The sequence below is a fragment of the Symsagittifera roscoffensis genome, chromosome 4 (assembly GCF_963678635.1).
Source record: "Symsagittifera roscoffensis chromosome 4, txSymRosc1.1, whole genome shotgun sequence".
Classification (NCBI taxonomy): Eukaryota; Metazoa; Xenacoelomorpha; order Acoela; family Convolutidae; genus Symsagittifera; species Symsagittifera roscoffensis.
Window position 1 is genome coordinate 67,744,438 of NC_087065.1, and position 13,415 is coordinate 67,757,852.

The 13,415-nt window shown below is 35.5% G+C and overlaps 1 protein-coding gene across 1 annotated transcript in view; it reads right to left on the reverse strand.

The window, feature by feature from the left end:
* Positions 1-3,970: 3,970 nt before the first annotated feature.
* LOC134843882 (neuronal calcium sensor 1-like) overlaps positions 3,971-13,415 on the reverse strand; it is a 40,562-nt gene continuing 31,117 nt past the window's right edge. Inside the window, exons 7-10 of the mRNA XM_063860204.1 lie at positions 8,490-8,597; positions 8,081-8,179; positions 4,919-4,984; positions 3,971-4,216 (exon numbers count right to left, since the gene is read on the reverse strand). Coding sequence (XP_063716274.1) covers positions 4,166-4,216; positions 4,919-4,984; positions 8,081-8,179; positions 8,490-8,597 — 324 coding nt within the window. The 3' untranslated portion in view covers positions 3,971-4,165. The remainder of the gene's footprint in view (positions 4,217-4,918; positions 4,985-8,080; positions 8,180-8,489; positions 8,598-13,415) is intronic.

Sequence of the window (13,415 nt, forward strand, 5' to 3'; positions counted from 1 at the left end):
TAAAGACACTTTTATCTTATAAAAAAGTAAAATTATTTGGAAGAACCATATTTCTATCAGATTAAAGTCAGTTAATAGTTCTAGAGTTTTAGGCAAACAGTCTTCCTCCATATCAACAGCGGGCGAAAAGACCTCTGCCAAAAAGAGGTCTTTTCTTCATCGTTCTCAAACGAGGACCTCCTTCTTCCACCAAATCCGCCTTGGAAACGAAATTTGGAGACAAATTCCAAATCTTCGCTTCCAAATTTTTCCAGACCGGCCCAACATACATCTCCAGTAGACCACCTCAAATTTACGCAGTATTGCACCGAAACCTGCACCGCAGCCTTTGGACGCTCCAGGTCTCCTCTATGACAAAACAGCCCAATTGGTCGATTTGACGGATACATCTTCAAGTTCAGGATGGTTGATTGCACTCCCGGTTGTAACATTCTCGCCGGTCAAAAAGAATGTCGTGTCTCCTTCTAAAAAGAAAAGGCGCTCGAATCCTCAGAACTCATAAAGAAGTCAGGAGACCTTATCCCAAATTCATCCGAAGACAAACTCCAATCAAGTTCACAACCGAAACCTTCAGATTGCCTAACTTTGGTGAAGAGAGTTCGATATCGCTACGTTTTAAAACCAACTGCCTCCGTTCCAAATCCCGTCAATTCGCCAGCCAAGTTGTCAGTCCAGTTCAAATCAGTTCATTGAGGTCATCTGGACAAAATAAGCGCCAGACTCAGTTCTTTGGCAGCCCAGTCAGGCATGCGATCACAGCAGTAGAGGAAACGACTCCTAAGAGACCTTTACTGGACGATTCAGTCCCTATATCAGAAGGCGAATTGGATACTTCACCACTATCAGGAGAAAGATAAAAGTTTTTAAGAGGAGTACACCAAAACTCTGATTTGTCAAACATAAACATTAGAAAACTTGTTTTGTTACTGTGAAAATCTTGTTGCTAAACAAATACCTGAATTAATTTGTAATTTTTTTGAGGAGGGGCAGTGTGGCACGGCTCAGCGTACCGTGTTTAGCTGTAGCTGTAATATGTCTTGTTGAGATCAATTAGTTGTACCTGTCAAGGTCGGGACAGATATCCCGAGTTTGACACTTGAATGTGAGAAGTATGTTCACTCTGCCTGATGCATGTTGAAAGATAACAGCATAGGTTGTTGATTGTATTTTATTTATTGGAAGAAAATTCTAGTTTTTTAACAGTTCTTGTTCTTAGTTTGTCAGTTAGCTTAGATATGTTCAGACATATCACACACTCAAGCAACTCGCGTTTACGATTGAATAGGTCTATTACGTATAATTTGTACGGTTAGAAGGATGGCCTGATCAATTCTAATAAATTGACTGAACTGGAATTTCAAAACGTTTCTGGAGAAAAACGGCCCCAACATATATCTGACTTTCTTTAGAAATAATAGCAGTTTTAAAAAAGAAAACATGTATCCACTATCCGACCAAACTCGTTCAAAAGACGTGTCGGATTCTTTGTTTAGATTCAGCAGTTATGAATTCAGACCGAAAATTAAAACTTCCCATATCAGTTATAAACGTATTGGTCTGGTTGTTCATAGAAGTATATCAAGCCTTCTCGTTTAGCATTAATGACAAAAACAAAAACTTGAATCGGGGCGAAGAAAGGAGCAAAAATTCTCAACTATAGTTAGTTTTGTATCAGAAAAGCTGATTTTTTCATTTTTTTCTCGTTTTTGACGTTATTTCGAGCAAAATCAAAAATTTGCCCAACAAAATGAAATTTGTAGTCGACTACAAGTTGAGATTTAAAGTTAAAAACTGCCACAAAATTAGATTTTTTAAAAGTCTAAACGCAACGATCCTAAATTTACGATAAATAATTTGAAGGTTCTATAAAAAAAAAACTGGAACTTGTCAGCTGTGCTATCATGTTAAAGCCCTGATGGTCGTGATTCGAGTTTCAGAAAATGTCAAAACATCTTGTCTGAGTCCAAAAAAAGCTATATATTTTTTTCAAGTTATCAGAATAAGTTTAACAAAAATTACACCCATATAATTATTTCAGTGCTGTACTTCAATTGATTTTGATTTGTCAAAAAAACACTGAATGAAAAATAATTTTTTGATAAAAATCTGAAAGAAAAATTGAAAATTTCTTAAAATTTTGTATATTAGCTTAATTTTCTGTGTTCAAAAAATTACGTGCTACCTACGTGCACGCTGAAATTTGTTATATCTCCTCAATTTCTGTGGTGCGGATTGGCTATGACGTTTATAATTTTAACTTCTGCGGTCAGAAAAACACTTGCTACATGCACTGTTACCAATTATTCTCATTGTTCCGAAAAATGAAAATGAGCAAAATTTTTGTCTCTGGACGTGTTTTAGTTTTTTCTTTTTATTTTTCTTGCAAAATTGGGTACTACAATCAGCCATTGGAATGAGTCGAGTGAAATGCATCAACAAAACTTTTTAGCTGTTATTCGAACCACATTTTAAGAAACTTCAAAATTTTTCACAGTGACGAAAAATTCCGATTTGAAGGTTTAAAGAGCTTCTTCATTTAGCGCTTTCTTAGCATAATTTTATTTTCTAAAATTTTTAAAATATTAGGGCAGAGTATAGAAAAAATTTTAGAACCTTGTTTTGAAAATTTAAACTTTTTTTCGCAGAAACTGTTGTCGATTATGCTTCATTCACTAATTTTTCTACGTGTTTGTATAGTTATTTCATCATGCTACGCACAAAAAACAAAGATTTCTGCTAATGTAAATGCTGCGTCAATTGCTTTGAATGGAAAATTTTTTCAATCTCAACTTTCGAGTTTTTTATTTGAAGATAACAAATTGCTTTCTTCAAAACAAAACCTGAGGTTAATTTTTCAGTTTAAATAACAAATTCTAAATTGAGGGCTGCCAAGGGAATAAAATTTAACCATTAAAAAAATTTTTTGTTCCCACCGTTGAAGATGAGGAGGAATTTTGTCTTTGGGTGTGTTGTAAATTTTTCTTTTTGTTCTCCATTATTGTGCAAAAAAATTTTTGCTCAAAAGAATTAGAAAAAACTTAAAAGTTTTGAAAATTTACTCTTTTTGCTAAGAACTGTTGTCAATTATGTATAATTCGCTAAACTTTCTACATGTTTGTGCAGTTCTCTCATTACACCACGCACAAAAACACGACATTAAAAAAAAAACTTTTTTAAAAGTTTTTTCATGAGTGTGTTTTAAACAGCAACCGTCTACTCTTGTTAGGCACCACTAGGCACATTTATACTTTTGTTGCTTCAAAAAGGGGATGAAAACTAATATTAATTTCAAAAAGTTTAGTTCAAGTTAAAATTGAAAGCAGGTATTATTTTGGGCGGTATTATTTAATTTTGGGTGGTAGTTTTCCGTTGATTTTCTATAATACGCACTTTTTTGTTAATTTCTGGGCCTTTGGTTTGAGTGGCATTATTACAACGTTTCGCTTTTATATATTCCACTAATTTGACCACAACACAAATAAAAATATAACATAGTTAATTATAGAAAAAAAATGGCCCAAATATTTTTTTCTGTCGAAGCAGCTTCTTGCATGCTGGCTGATATTAAGTACGCAAAGTTATAATCTTTCAAGAAAGGGCTTGTTTCTTAACAAAAGGAGCTTTTTCAGGTACTTGAGGGGGTAATTAGAGAAGGAGCTTGACGTGGTGGTAGTTTAGTCAATTGCAGGGCTGTAGATAAAAAAAAAGAGTGAGAAGAGTTGCTTTTTTATTTGTAGGCTGGGTATCCTGAAACTTTGCAGCTGAAGTTAAGATCACTGCCTTCTGAAGTCTTCGCAAATACCATAAATGGTAAGTTTTTTTCAGCTCGGCGAAGTGGGCTCAAATTTCGGATTGATTTCAGTTGTACACATTTCACGAAATGCCTTCAAACTAAAAATATATTATTATTCAAATAACTTTGATACGAAATGATAGTTAAATTTAATAAAACTACTAAAACTAACATCAATTACTAAACTAACATCTATAAATACTTGAGCAAAAGAACAAATTTACTATCACAAATAAGCTACATCAATTTTACACTTAATCAAATATTTACATTTTTCGATATGTGTGACTATTCGAATTTTTCAACGCAATTATATTATAAAAAATTGAGTTTTAATTGTTCATTTGCGTTATTTTCTCGGAAGTCACATAGCTAGAAAAGCCCGCATGTGTATGATTGTATTGACTGGTCGATTTGAGAGTTCTGAAACAAACGCACAAAAGATAACTTTTGTTTTTTTAGTTGTCGTTAAATTTTTAAAGTTTTTTCTTAAAATAGTGAAAAACTCCTCAACAAAAATTTGAAGCAGAGGCAAAAATAGTCCAGCAATTTGTAGATAACCAAAAAATGAACGCTACAAAAGTAATGACAGAATTTAGACCATCACTGACTGATTTGAAAATAACTTAACTGAAACATTTTCTTCAGAAATTGTTTCAGAAACAGTCTGTTGAGTCAGTTCCATTTCCATCTGTGAGATAAATATTTCAAAACATAGTTAGCAGAATGATAACGCACGGACTAACCGTACCCGAGTATTTTTTGTAACACATAAATATATATGGTTTGTTCAAGCCCCCGATTATACTCAAATAACTATTTTTAATAATTAACTAAATATTTCTGAGAAAAAAGAGAAATAAACTGAAAAATTGATTGTTTCCAGGTAAAAGTTACAGCAAATGAAATGTTCGGATTTTCTTTCAGACTCTTTCAGACGTTTTTTTTCTGAGAGATAATTCGTTGAAAATAACTTTTTTGCTGTCACTGCAGCAAATTTTTGTTAAAACGCGAGTTTTAATTAAGTTTTTTTCAATTAAATCGATAGTTTTTAAGGAACTGTTTATTTAACTAAAATGGGTATTTTTACTAAACTAAAATCTGGGGCCTGTTTTTGTTACATACCTGCGAGCAGTAAAGAATAAACTCGTCTTTCGTTATTTCGCGGTTTTCTGGGTGGGTGCTCATCTTCTGAAAAAAAAAACAGTTGTTAAACTTTTTTTTCAAGTAACTATGCGTCATGGCTCAAATAGGTATTTCTACTTAACAATCCCCTATGGTATCTGCAAAAAAATTAAAAAATTTCTCCCTCCAAATTGAAAATGAACAGCGGTTAAAAAGTAGGCAACTTTTTTTTCATACCGGTCCAAAATAGACAAATACTATATTTACTTATCATAATCGATAACGGAAAGCAAACTTAGGAAATAAATCATTAATCTATTTTTACTTCCTAAGTTGCTTCCTGTTTTTGAATCTGATTGATTAATATAGTAGTTGTATAGTTTATGACATGTCTATTTTTTAGTACCTAACCAATGAAAGTGTTTGTTTGCCGTCTATTCACGGCTCTATTTGTTACTTAGAGATGATTTTCAATTTTTAATGTTACAGCAGTTGCAATTTAGAGCTTGCTAAACTTTGAGTGTTCTAAATTTCCTGCAATCTGATTGGTGAAAAAATCTACTAATGTTACTGAAAATATTTCATAACAAACAACCATGTTTTCTTGAAAACGAGAGGAAAAAAGAGTAATCGAGACTAAAACCCCATGGCCAAAACAATTTTGTTGCTGTCCAAACAAGCATTATTTGTTTTTTAGGGTATGTTTCTATTTGTTTAAGGATACAGTTGATGCAATTTAAAGCTTGCAGCCTAGAACTTAAAGAGTTTTACATTTCCTGTCTTCTGATTGCTCAAAAAGTTTATTTTATTTGGTAGATAACAACTTCTGTCTTGAAACGAAGGGGGATTTTTAACAAGACTGACCCCCTCTACATTAAAACTGTTTTGTTGCCGTCGAAACATGGCAGTAATTGTTCCGTAGATTTTATTTCTATTGGATGAATATTAGAAATGTTGCAAATTAGAACTTGCTAAGTTTTGAGACTGTTACATTTCCTGCATTCTGCTGAGCCGAAAAATTTACATATTTTGCTAAAATTTCTATAATCTCCTTCGCCTTCTCTTGAAAGATAGGGAAATATTGTTAAGTAGATCAAAATGGCATACTAGTTTACTTGTTTGGTCCCTCAAAATTGTCGTGGTAGCTAAGTAACAACAGAAGTACAGTGTGTGCTTTAATTCTCACAGTACGCATCTTAATTCTCTACTTTAAAATCTGAGCTCGCAAGAGTTAGTTTAGCGGGTACAAACTCGACAACCAACCTCTGAGGCGTAGGTTCTAATCTCGCAATTGCTTTTGTTTTTTAGGAAATAGACGGGACAAATCATCTAGCTAGGGTTCTCACGAAACCAAACAAAAAAATAGAATCCAAAATGGGGTAATTTGAGCGGATTTTTGGATAGCACATATGAGCAAACCCCGCATTTAAAAACATATACGGTAAGTTATTAGGTAATATAGATAACAGAGCAAAATTGACAAAAAAGTGATCTGATTGTTACTTTGATCCTCCTTAATCAGAAATTGTTGCCCAAATTGGGAAAATAGTTCCCAAAATTGGGCTAGCGGCTGCTTCTCTTTTTTCTACCACCGGAAGCACCAAAATGACAACAAATAAAATGCAAGAGATTCTGTACAGATTTTATTTTTTATAAATATCCATCCAACTCAGATTTGAATTGATCGAAAGTAAAAATCATCCATTTCAATCGGTTCTGAATCAATTTGAATTTTGTGTGATTTTTGAATTTTTTACTGCTTCATTGTTTGAACACAATTATACGAGATAAACAGTTGTAATGTATGCTTTCAATTGGTTTTGGCCCTGATGTTTGATCTGGAAAGAATCTGTAAAAGTTATTTGCAGCAAAATTTTAATTTGCATCCACAAACTTCTACAAAATCGTTGATCCTACTATTTGACTTGAGAATGTTTTTACTTAAGTTAACTTTTTATCATCGTGCGAACCCTTTGATTGCAAAATTTTAAACTGGTTTGGCTAAAACTAATGTTTTGCGCATATGGTCCTCACACATTTTGCCCCTAGCTTAGTACACAATTAATTAATCGGCGCTTCAATTGTTGACGATTTGCGGGGCGAAATGTGTGTGAGGCGAAATGTGCCAATAAATTCATAAGGGGCGAAAAGTGTGAACACCGTTGAAATCAGTTTCTAGTCGTTTTACCTAAATTGTTGTCATACAATTGATTTTCAACACTCCTTTGCAATTAAAATTGATTCAATTATCATTTAGTTTTTTTTCAGTGAGTAATACCCGGGAGCGGAAAAAAGTGTTTTTAACAATTTTTTTCTTTACTTTTTCATTCTAAATTAAGAAAAAATGGACAAAACCAGTCAACTTTGCCTTACTTGCCAAAACAACTGCAAAAATTTTCAAAAAACATACACTGGAATTTGTGATAAAAATTCAGCCATTTTGCTTATGCAAGGATGAAATCCTGTGAAATTGAAACACTTTTTTTTTTGGTATTTTGAGGCAGAAACTTCGTGATTGTCAGAAAGAATAGTTGGTTTATGCGTTTATAAGACAAAAGATGACAATTTTTTGTCCCCCAAAAAAATTTCACTTTTTGCCCCCCAAAAAAATTTTCCCGGCCAAAAATTTACTTTTTTTTCCGCTCCCTGGTAAAAAAAAAGTCATAAAAGTTATGTAAGAATAATCGAACAGGTACAAAACTCAAGCTACTTTCAACCTGAATTAGCTTAACTTTTTGTTAGTTTATATATTCTGTGATGGAACCTTCGACTGTTTGGGTCTTCTTAATTATTCCACTCATATTTCTTGTGTTTGTATTTTTAGCCGATTTCTAACGAAGCCGAATTTTGAGAAAATGTGAGGGTGATCATTTTTTTTCTGGAGCTAGTTTTGTATTTTTTTTTTTGGTCTCAGTAAAGCTTTACAGCTTATTTGAAGAAATTTTGAATAGTTAACCAAACGTTCTATGTTTTTGACCAATTCGGCTTATTTATAAATCGATTTAAAATTGCAAACAAAACATTATGAGATGGTGTTTAATTTTGACTGGTTAATTCTGGCCAATCACATTGTAGCTTTAGTTCAAGATTTTGATTTCGGGCGTAAAATTAAAAAGACTGTTTTAAGTAATAGATTTAATTACACACGGTTGTCATATGTACCTCAATGATTTCGTTGATTTGGGCTTTAATTTTGGTCTCTTCTGCCTCGATGTCCTTTCCCACCATGAAGTACATCGACTCCAAAATCAATCTCAGATCCTAAACAAAAATATACCCAAAAGAATGATTAAGGCAAAAAAGCAAAAAGTCAGACATACCACTTAGATAGAGGATATTTTTTGAATTTTCAAACAAACTTGGCATTTTGTTATTTCTTTTCATAAGAAAAAAATTTTGATTACTAGGCTAGAATATTTGATAACTGGAAGTTCCATCGCTGCATTTCGTCCTATTTAAAAACGTCATAAAGTCACAAGGGCTGAAAGTAACTTTTCACGTGCATAAGGCCTCTTTATTATAACCTGTTGTAAATTTAGTTATCGGGGTAACGGAACACATGACAACTTACGTGATGACTCAGCACTCCATCCCGGTCGATATCGTAGAGGCTGAAAACCCAGGACAACTTCTCATTCGCAGACCCCTTTGTCATGAAGGATAGGGTGCGCAGAAAACTCTGGAAAGAATAATTTGACAAGCTCCGAGATACAACAAAGGTATTGGAAAAAAGTGATCGAGATTACAAAGTCAAGCTCGATAAATGTAATGACGGTGGATTCCACAGACACCGCTATTGGGATCCTGATCCGCAAATTTCCTCTGAAGACCGCAAAATTCGAAAAAATTGTTGAAAAAACCTTAAATTTTTTTTTGAACTTAGACTTGTTTAGGTTCTGATGAGAAATCAGCTGGTGGAACTTATTATTTATTAGGGCTGTTGAATTTTGAGTTAAGGGCTGTTGTATTTAGGGCGCGATGATACAGATTATTGGATACAAACAAATAAAAACGAGTTGTAGCTGAATTGTTTGTGACTAATATTTTACTGACAAAGGAAAAAAATATCAAATTGAAGCGCTACGTATTCTGTCGTCATTCAGATTACGAAAAGAACACTACAAAAAATTTCCCTCTTTGTCCAAAAAAATGGTCCATTTTTTGTTTATCAGATCAATACTTTGTCAAGCTTTAAGTGACACGATTGTCAACAATTTATCACTAAAAATTTCAAAGTTTGCACTGAATTATGAAAAATAAATTTTAAAAACGATTTGAGATGAAACTTAGCAACATATGATTAAACGCTAGGCGCTGAATTTGGCTTATATTTAGCGCTCAAAAACTAAGCGCTTAATTTGGATTATACATATATATAGGGCGGATCTAGGATTTTCTCGAGGGGGCGGATTTTCAAAAAAAAAATTCGGAAACGTTTTTATTGACCTTTTTTAGAATACCAAACTTTATAAAATCACCTCAAAAAAGCGTCTTCATTCCTTTTTCAAAAAATTCGGACAAAGTTTGGACGTTTTTAGGCGTGCAAACCCACCCTCAAAATTAGCAGAATTTGGTGACCATGGCGTCTTTAGAAATACTTTAGAGTCGGCCAGCCAAAAATGGAGGTCTTAAAAAAGTGCCAAAGGTGAAACCCTTTAGGTAGTCAGGGGGTTGAATCCTGAGGGGCGCGTTCTCCCCACCCCTCAAACCCACTACTGATCAAACATGAAGATTTTCGAGGTTTTGCGTTTCGTTTTTGAAATAGAAAAACTTTTTTGACATAGAATTTATGCCTTTTTCAAGACAATGGAATAATTTGTTTTTCAACCAATCAATTTTTGCTGATAAATCACATCTATTTCAAGTTTTTCTGCTGCTGTATAAATTTTGCAAAATAAGTTTTTGAATTTTCAATTTTTTAAATAAATAAAATTTGATCCAAATTTAACATTTCTTAAATCCATATAGAACCCATAAGAACTATAGATTTGCCGCGCTTGTTTTTCAACAGTTTTTACAAAAAAGGAAAAGCAAATAATGGTCTCTCCCATAGTAATTTTTGTTAATCTCTCCCATAGTAAAATTTCTCAACACTGGCAATTTCTCAAGAAGCGCAACACTGGCAAATAAAAACTAACAACAGTTACTTTTTTGTCTAGAAAAGTAACTATCAGAAGTTTTAGTATGAAAATGAATGCATCTACAGATTGGGCGGACCAGATGAAATTAATCTCCAGAAAATAGAGGTCTTAAGACAGTAATAATGGGAAACCCTTTAGGCAGACTGGGGATTGAATCTCTGAGAGGGGGAGGGGGTTGGCCCGCTAAATCTGCTACCATATAAATATACATAGGTGGGGCTTTCTAATTGATTTTGGTGTTCCGACCATTGAAAATTAGGAGGAACTGTATATTCCGGTCTGTTTTAGTATTTTTTTTTACTAAAACAGAACTAGTTCCGAACTAAAACCTAGTTCTTACTAAAACCTATTAGTTCCGAAATTGACGGAATATTTGTTCTCATGGTGATTTTTTTCTCCTATCTTAAAAGATAGAATTCGACTTTTAAGTTTGCAAAATTCGACTTTTTTTATATTAGCCAAAGGTATTGTTAGCTCGAGCTGAAACTTTGACAGATATTTCACCTGTGATCTTTTTTGTAAAATTAAGAGTTAAAAGCGAAAAATTTAACTCATACAGGCGAAAAAATCACTGTGTACTTTAAATAGCGTTTGGATGCATGGTTTTCAATTATTCAAAAAAATTAAATCATTTTTATTTTTTGAATTTAATAATTGAAAACTTCATCATTTTTTGAAGCGCGCACCAGTCCATTGACATCAAACGGCAGTCCGAACATTCACGGCCTTGGCCTGATATGCGCAAATTTGTCTTTTATGTGTTGTCATAGTATCTAAATTTAGTTCATGTTCCATTTCTAGTTGTGCTATTAAATTCAATTATCTGTCTGGCGCTAACTGGTATTTAACCTTCGGAGTTTGTCTGTCACCTTCGGATGACAGCTATTTTATTGTCTCCGACTAACTTTGTGAACTACGGTTACTTATTAAACAGGATTAAATTAACACCTCGAAACCGTCTTTTCACATGGCGCAGCCAACAGGCCAAAATGGGGGGAAAAACCCGCTGGGGATTACATCGTTTTGGCCCTCGACGTTTGCAGAGCCACCAATGCTATGGGAGTTTTGGTTCAATCGTTTTCAATGGGGGATGGTGGCCAAACATAGTATAAACCCAAAGAATTTCTATTATGCCAGTACCTTAACCGCAGAGCAGGTTACAGATTTACCAGAGGAGGTAGACGGGAAAAATCGCCTGGCGTCGGAGCAAACGCTTATCTCGAACTTGTATTTGTGTCTGGGGGAGAAAGGACAGGATGAGCTACATAAGAGGAAACCACACCTGGATTTATCTACAACAAGGTACTCCAGAGTTTTGGATACTATTGAAACAGAATTCAGGAAGGAACGGAACGAAAGTTACGAGACATTCCAACTATTGGCACGGAAGCAACAAATAGGAGAATCGCTGGAACAGTTCCACTCAGTGTTAAGTGGGCTGGCCGCCCGATGTAATTTTGGAGCATTGGAGACCAGGATTTTGCGGGATGTGTTCATTGTGAACATGAACAATAGGGAGGCTCAAAATGAGTTATGTCGCTCGACGAAGACACCAGAGGAGGTGTACCGTATTGCACTTTCATATGAACGTGGATACAAATATGCTAAGTCATACGGATCAGTAACCGGAGGAGGAACTAGTGGCACTGCCGGCGGAGCTGGAGCGTTCCAAATCAAGACGGAACCGGTGGGAGCCATCCGTGGAGGATACAGAAACAATAGACAGCGGGGACGTGGATCATTTAGAGGGCGAGCAGAAATGAGAGGGGGTGGTTCTAGAAGATGCTATAATTGTGATCAACCCAATTTTACCCCGGAACACCTCACAACTTGTCCAGCCAAAAATGCAACGTGTAACTTCTGCCGGAAAACGGGACATTACGAGAGGACTTGTAGGGGAAAGCGAAACAATCGGGGAAGACCGGCAGTGGGACTAATCCAAAATCAGGAGAATATGGAAAATAGCGAAGTAGGCGACGCGGAGGATACTTACTCGCAGCATGAGAACTCCGTTGGCTGGGTTAATACGCCGGTAAAGAAGCAACGCTATAGTATGTGGTCATGGCTATCAAATCTCGGAGAGAAACAGAAATAAAAGTGGCCGGCGCCCGACTACCAATTAAAGTAAATGGAAAGCAAACAAACCTTTGGATAGACAGTGGATCACCGATTTCAATATTCACCATTGGGGAATTGAAACGGACGTTGGGCACAGCAGGCGTCAAGGTGAAGGCACCGGCACCGACGGATGATGAGTTCAGGGACTACGGAAACAACCCCTTACGACTACTAGGAACGATGGACGTATTGTTGGAAACGAACGGATGGGTGACCAACGCGAACATCAGAGTGATTGGAGGAAGCAGACCATCAATTATTGGGAGATACCTAATGCCAAATCTTGGATTACAGATAGTGCAGAAGGCACCGGAGGAGAATGCGATGTCGGTACAGAGCGATCAATCTGCGGCCGAGGCGACAGAGGTGGCGGATTCACTAGACCACTGGCAGACCTATTTCAGTGAGCAATTTGAAAACCTTTTTAACAGAGTCGGAAAAATTAAGAATTATAGGGTACACGCGGATTTTTTCGAAACGTTAACGCCAATTCAACAAAAAGGACGTAGAGTGCTAATCACATTGCAGGATAAGGTCGATAAGGAAATTGATAAACTTTTACAACAAGGACACATTGAAAAGCTGAATGAATGTTCGGATAAGTATTTTGTTTCTCAGATTGTAAAAACAGTGAAAAAGGATGGATCAGTAAAATTAGCGTTAGAATTTCGGGAGCTGAACAAACAAGTTCACAAGAATAAATACCAAATGCCGAACATTGATGAGCTTATGGATACGGCAGGACAAACGATAAGCGAACGGAAACCAGGAGATGTATATTTTTCTACTATGGATCTTACGTACGCGCACGGTCAATTACCACTTAGCCCGGAAACGAGCGTTCAATGCAATTTTTCGCTGGTGGGAGGAAAATCAACGGGCACGTATCGCTTTCAAACGGGATTCTACGGCCTTACGACCATGCCAGCGGAATTTCAAAGAGTGATGGATACGATCCTTTCGGAATTTCCGCAGGCGCATGCTTTTATTGATGACATTTTGGTGGTCACCAAAGGCACGGAGATTGAGCATATCTCGACAATTGAGAGAATTTTGTGGAAGTTGAATCGCGAGAATATGTCGCTTAAGCTCACTAAATGCCAATTTGCGCGGAGAGAGTGTGAATGGTTGGGGCACAAAATAACTCGTACTGGAATAACACCGCTCGTCCGAAAAATGGAACCGATCGAATCGCTTAAAGCACCAAAGACGGTGTCACAACTTAAATCCTTTATCGG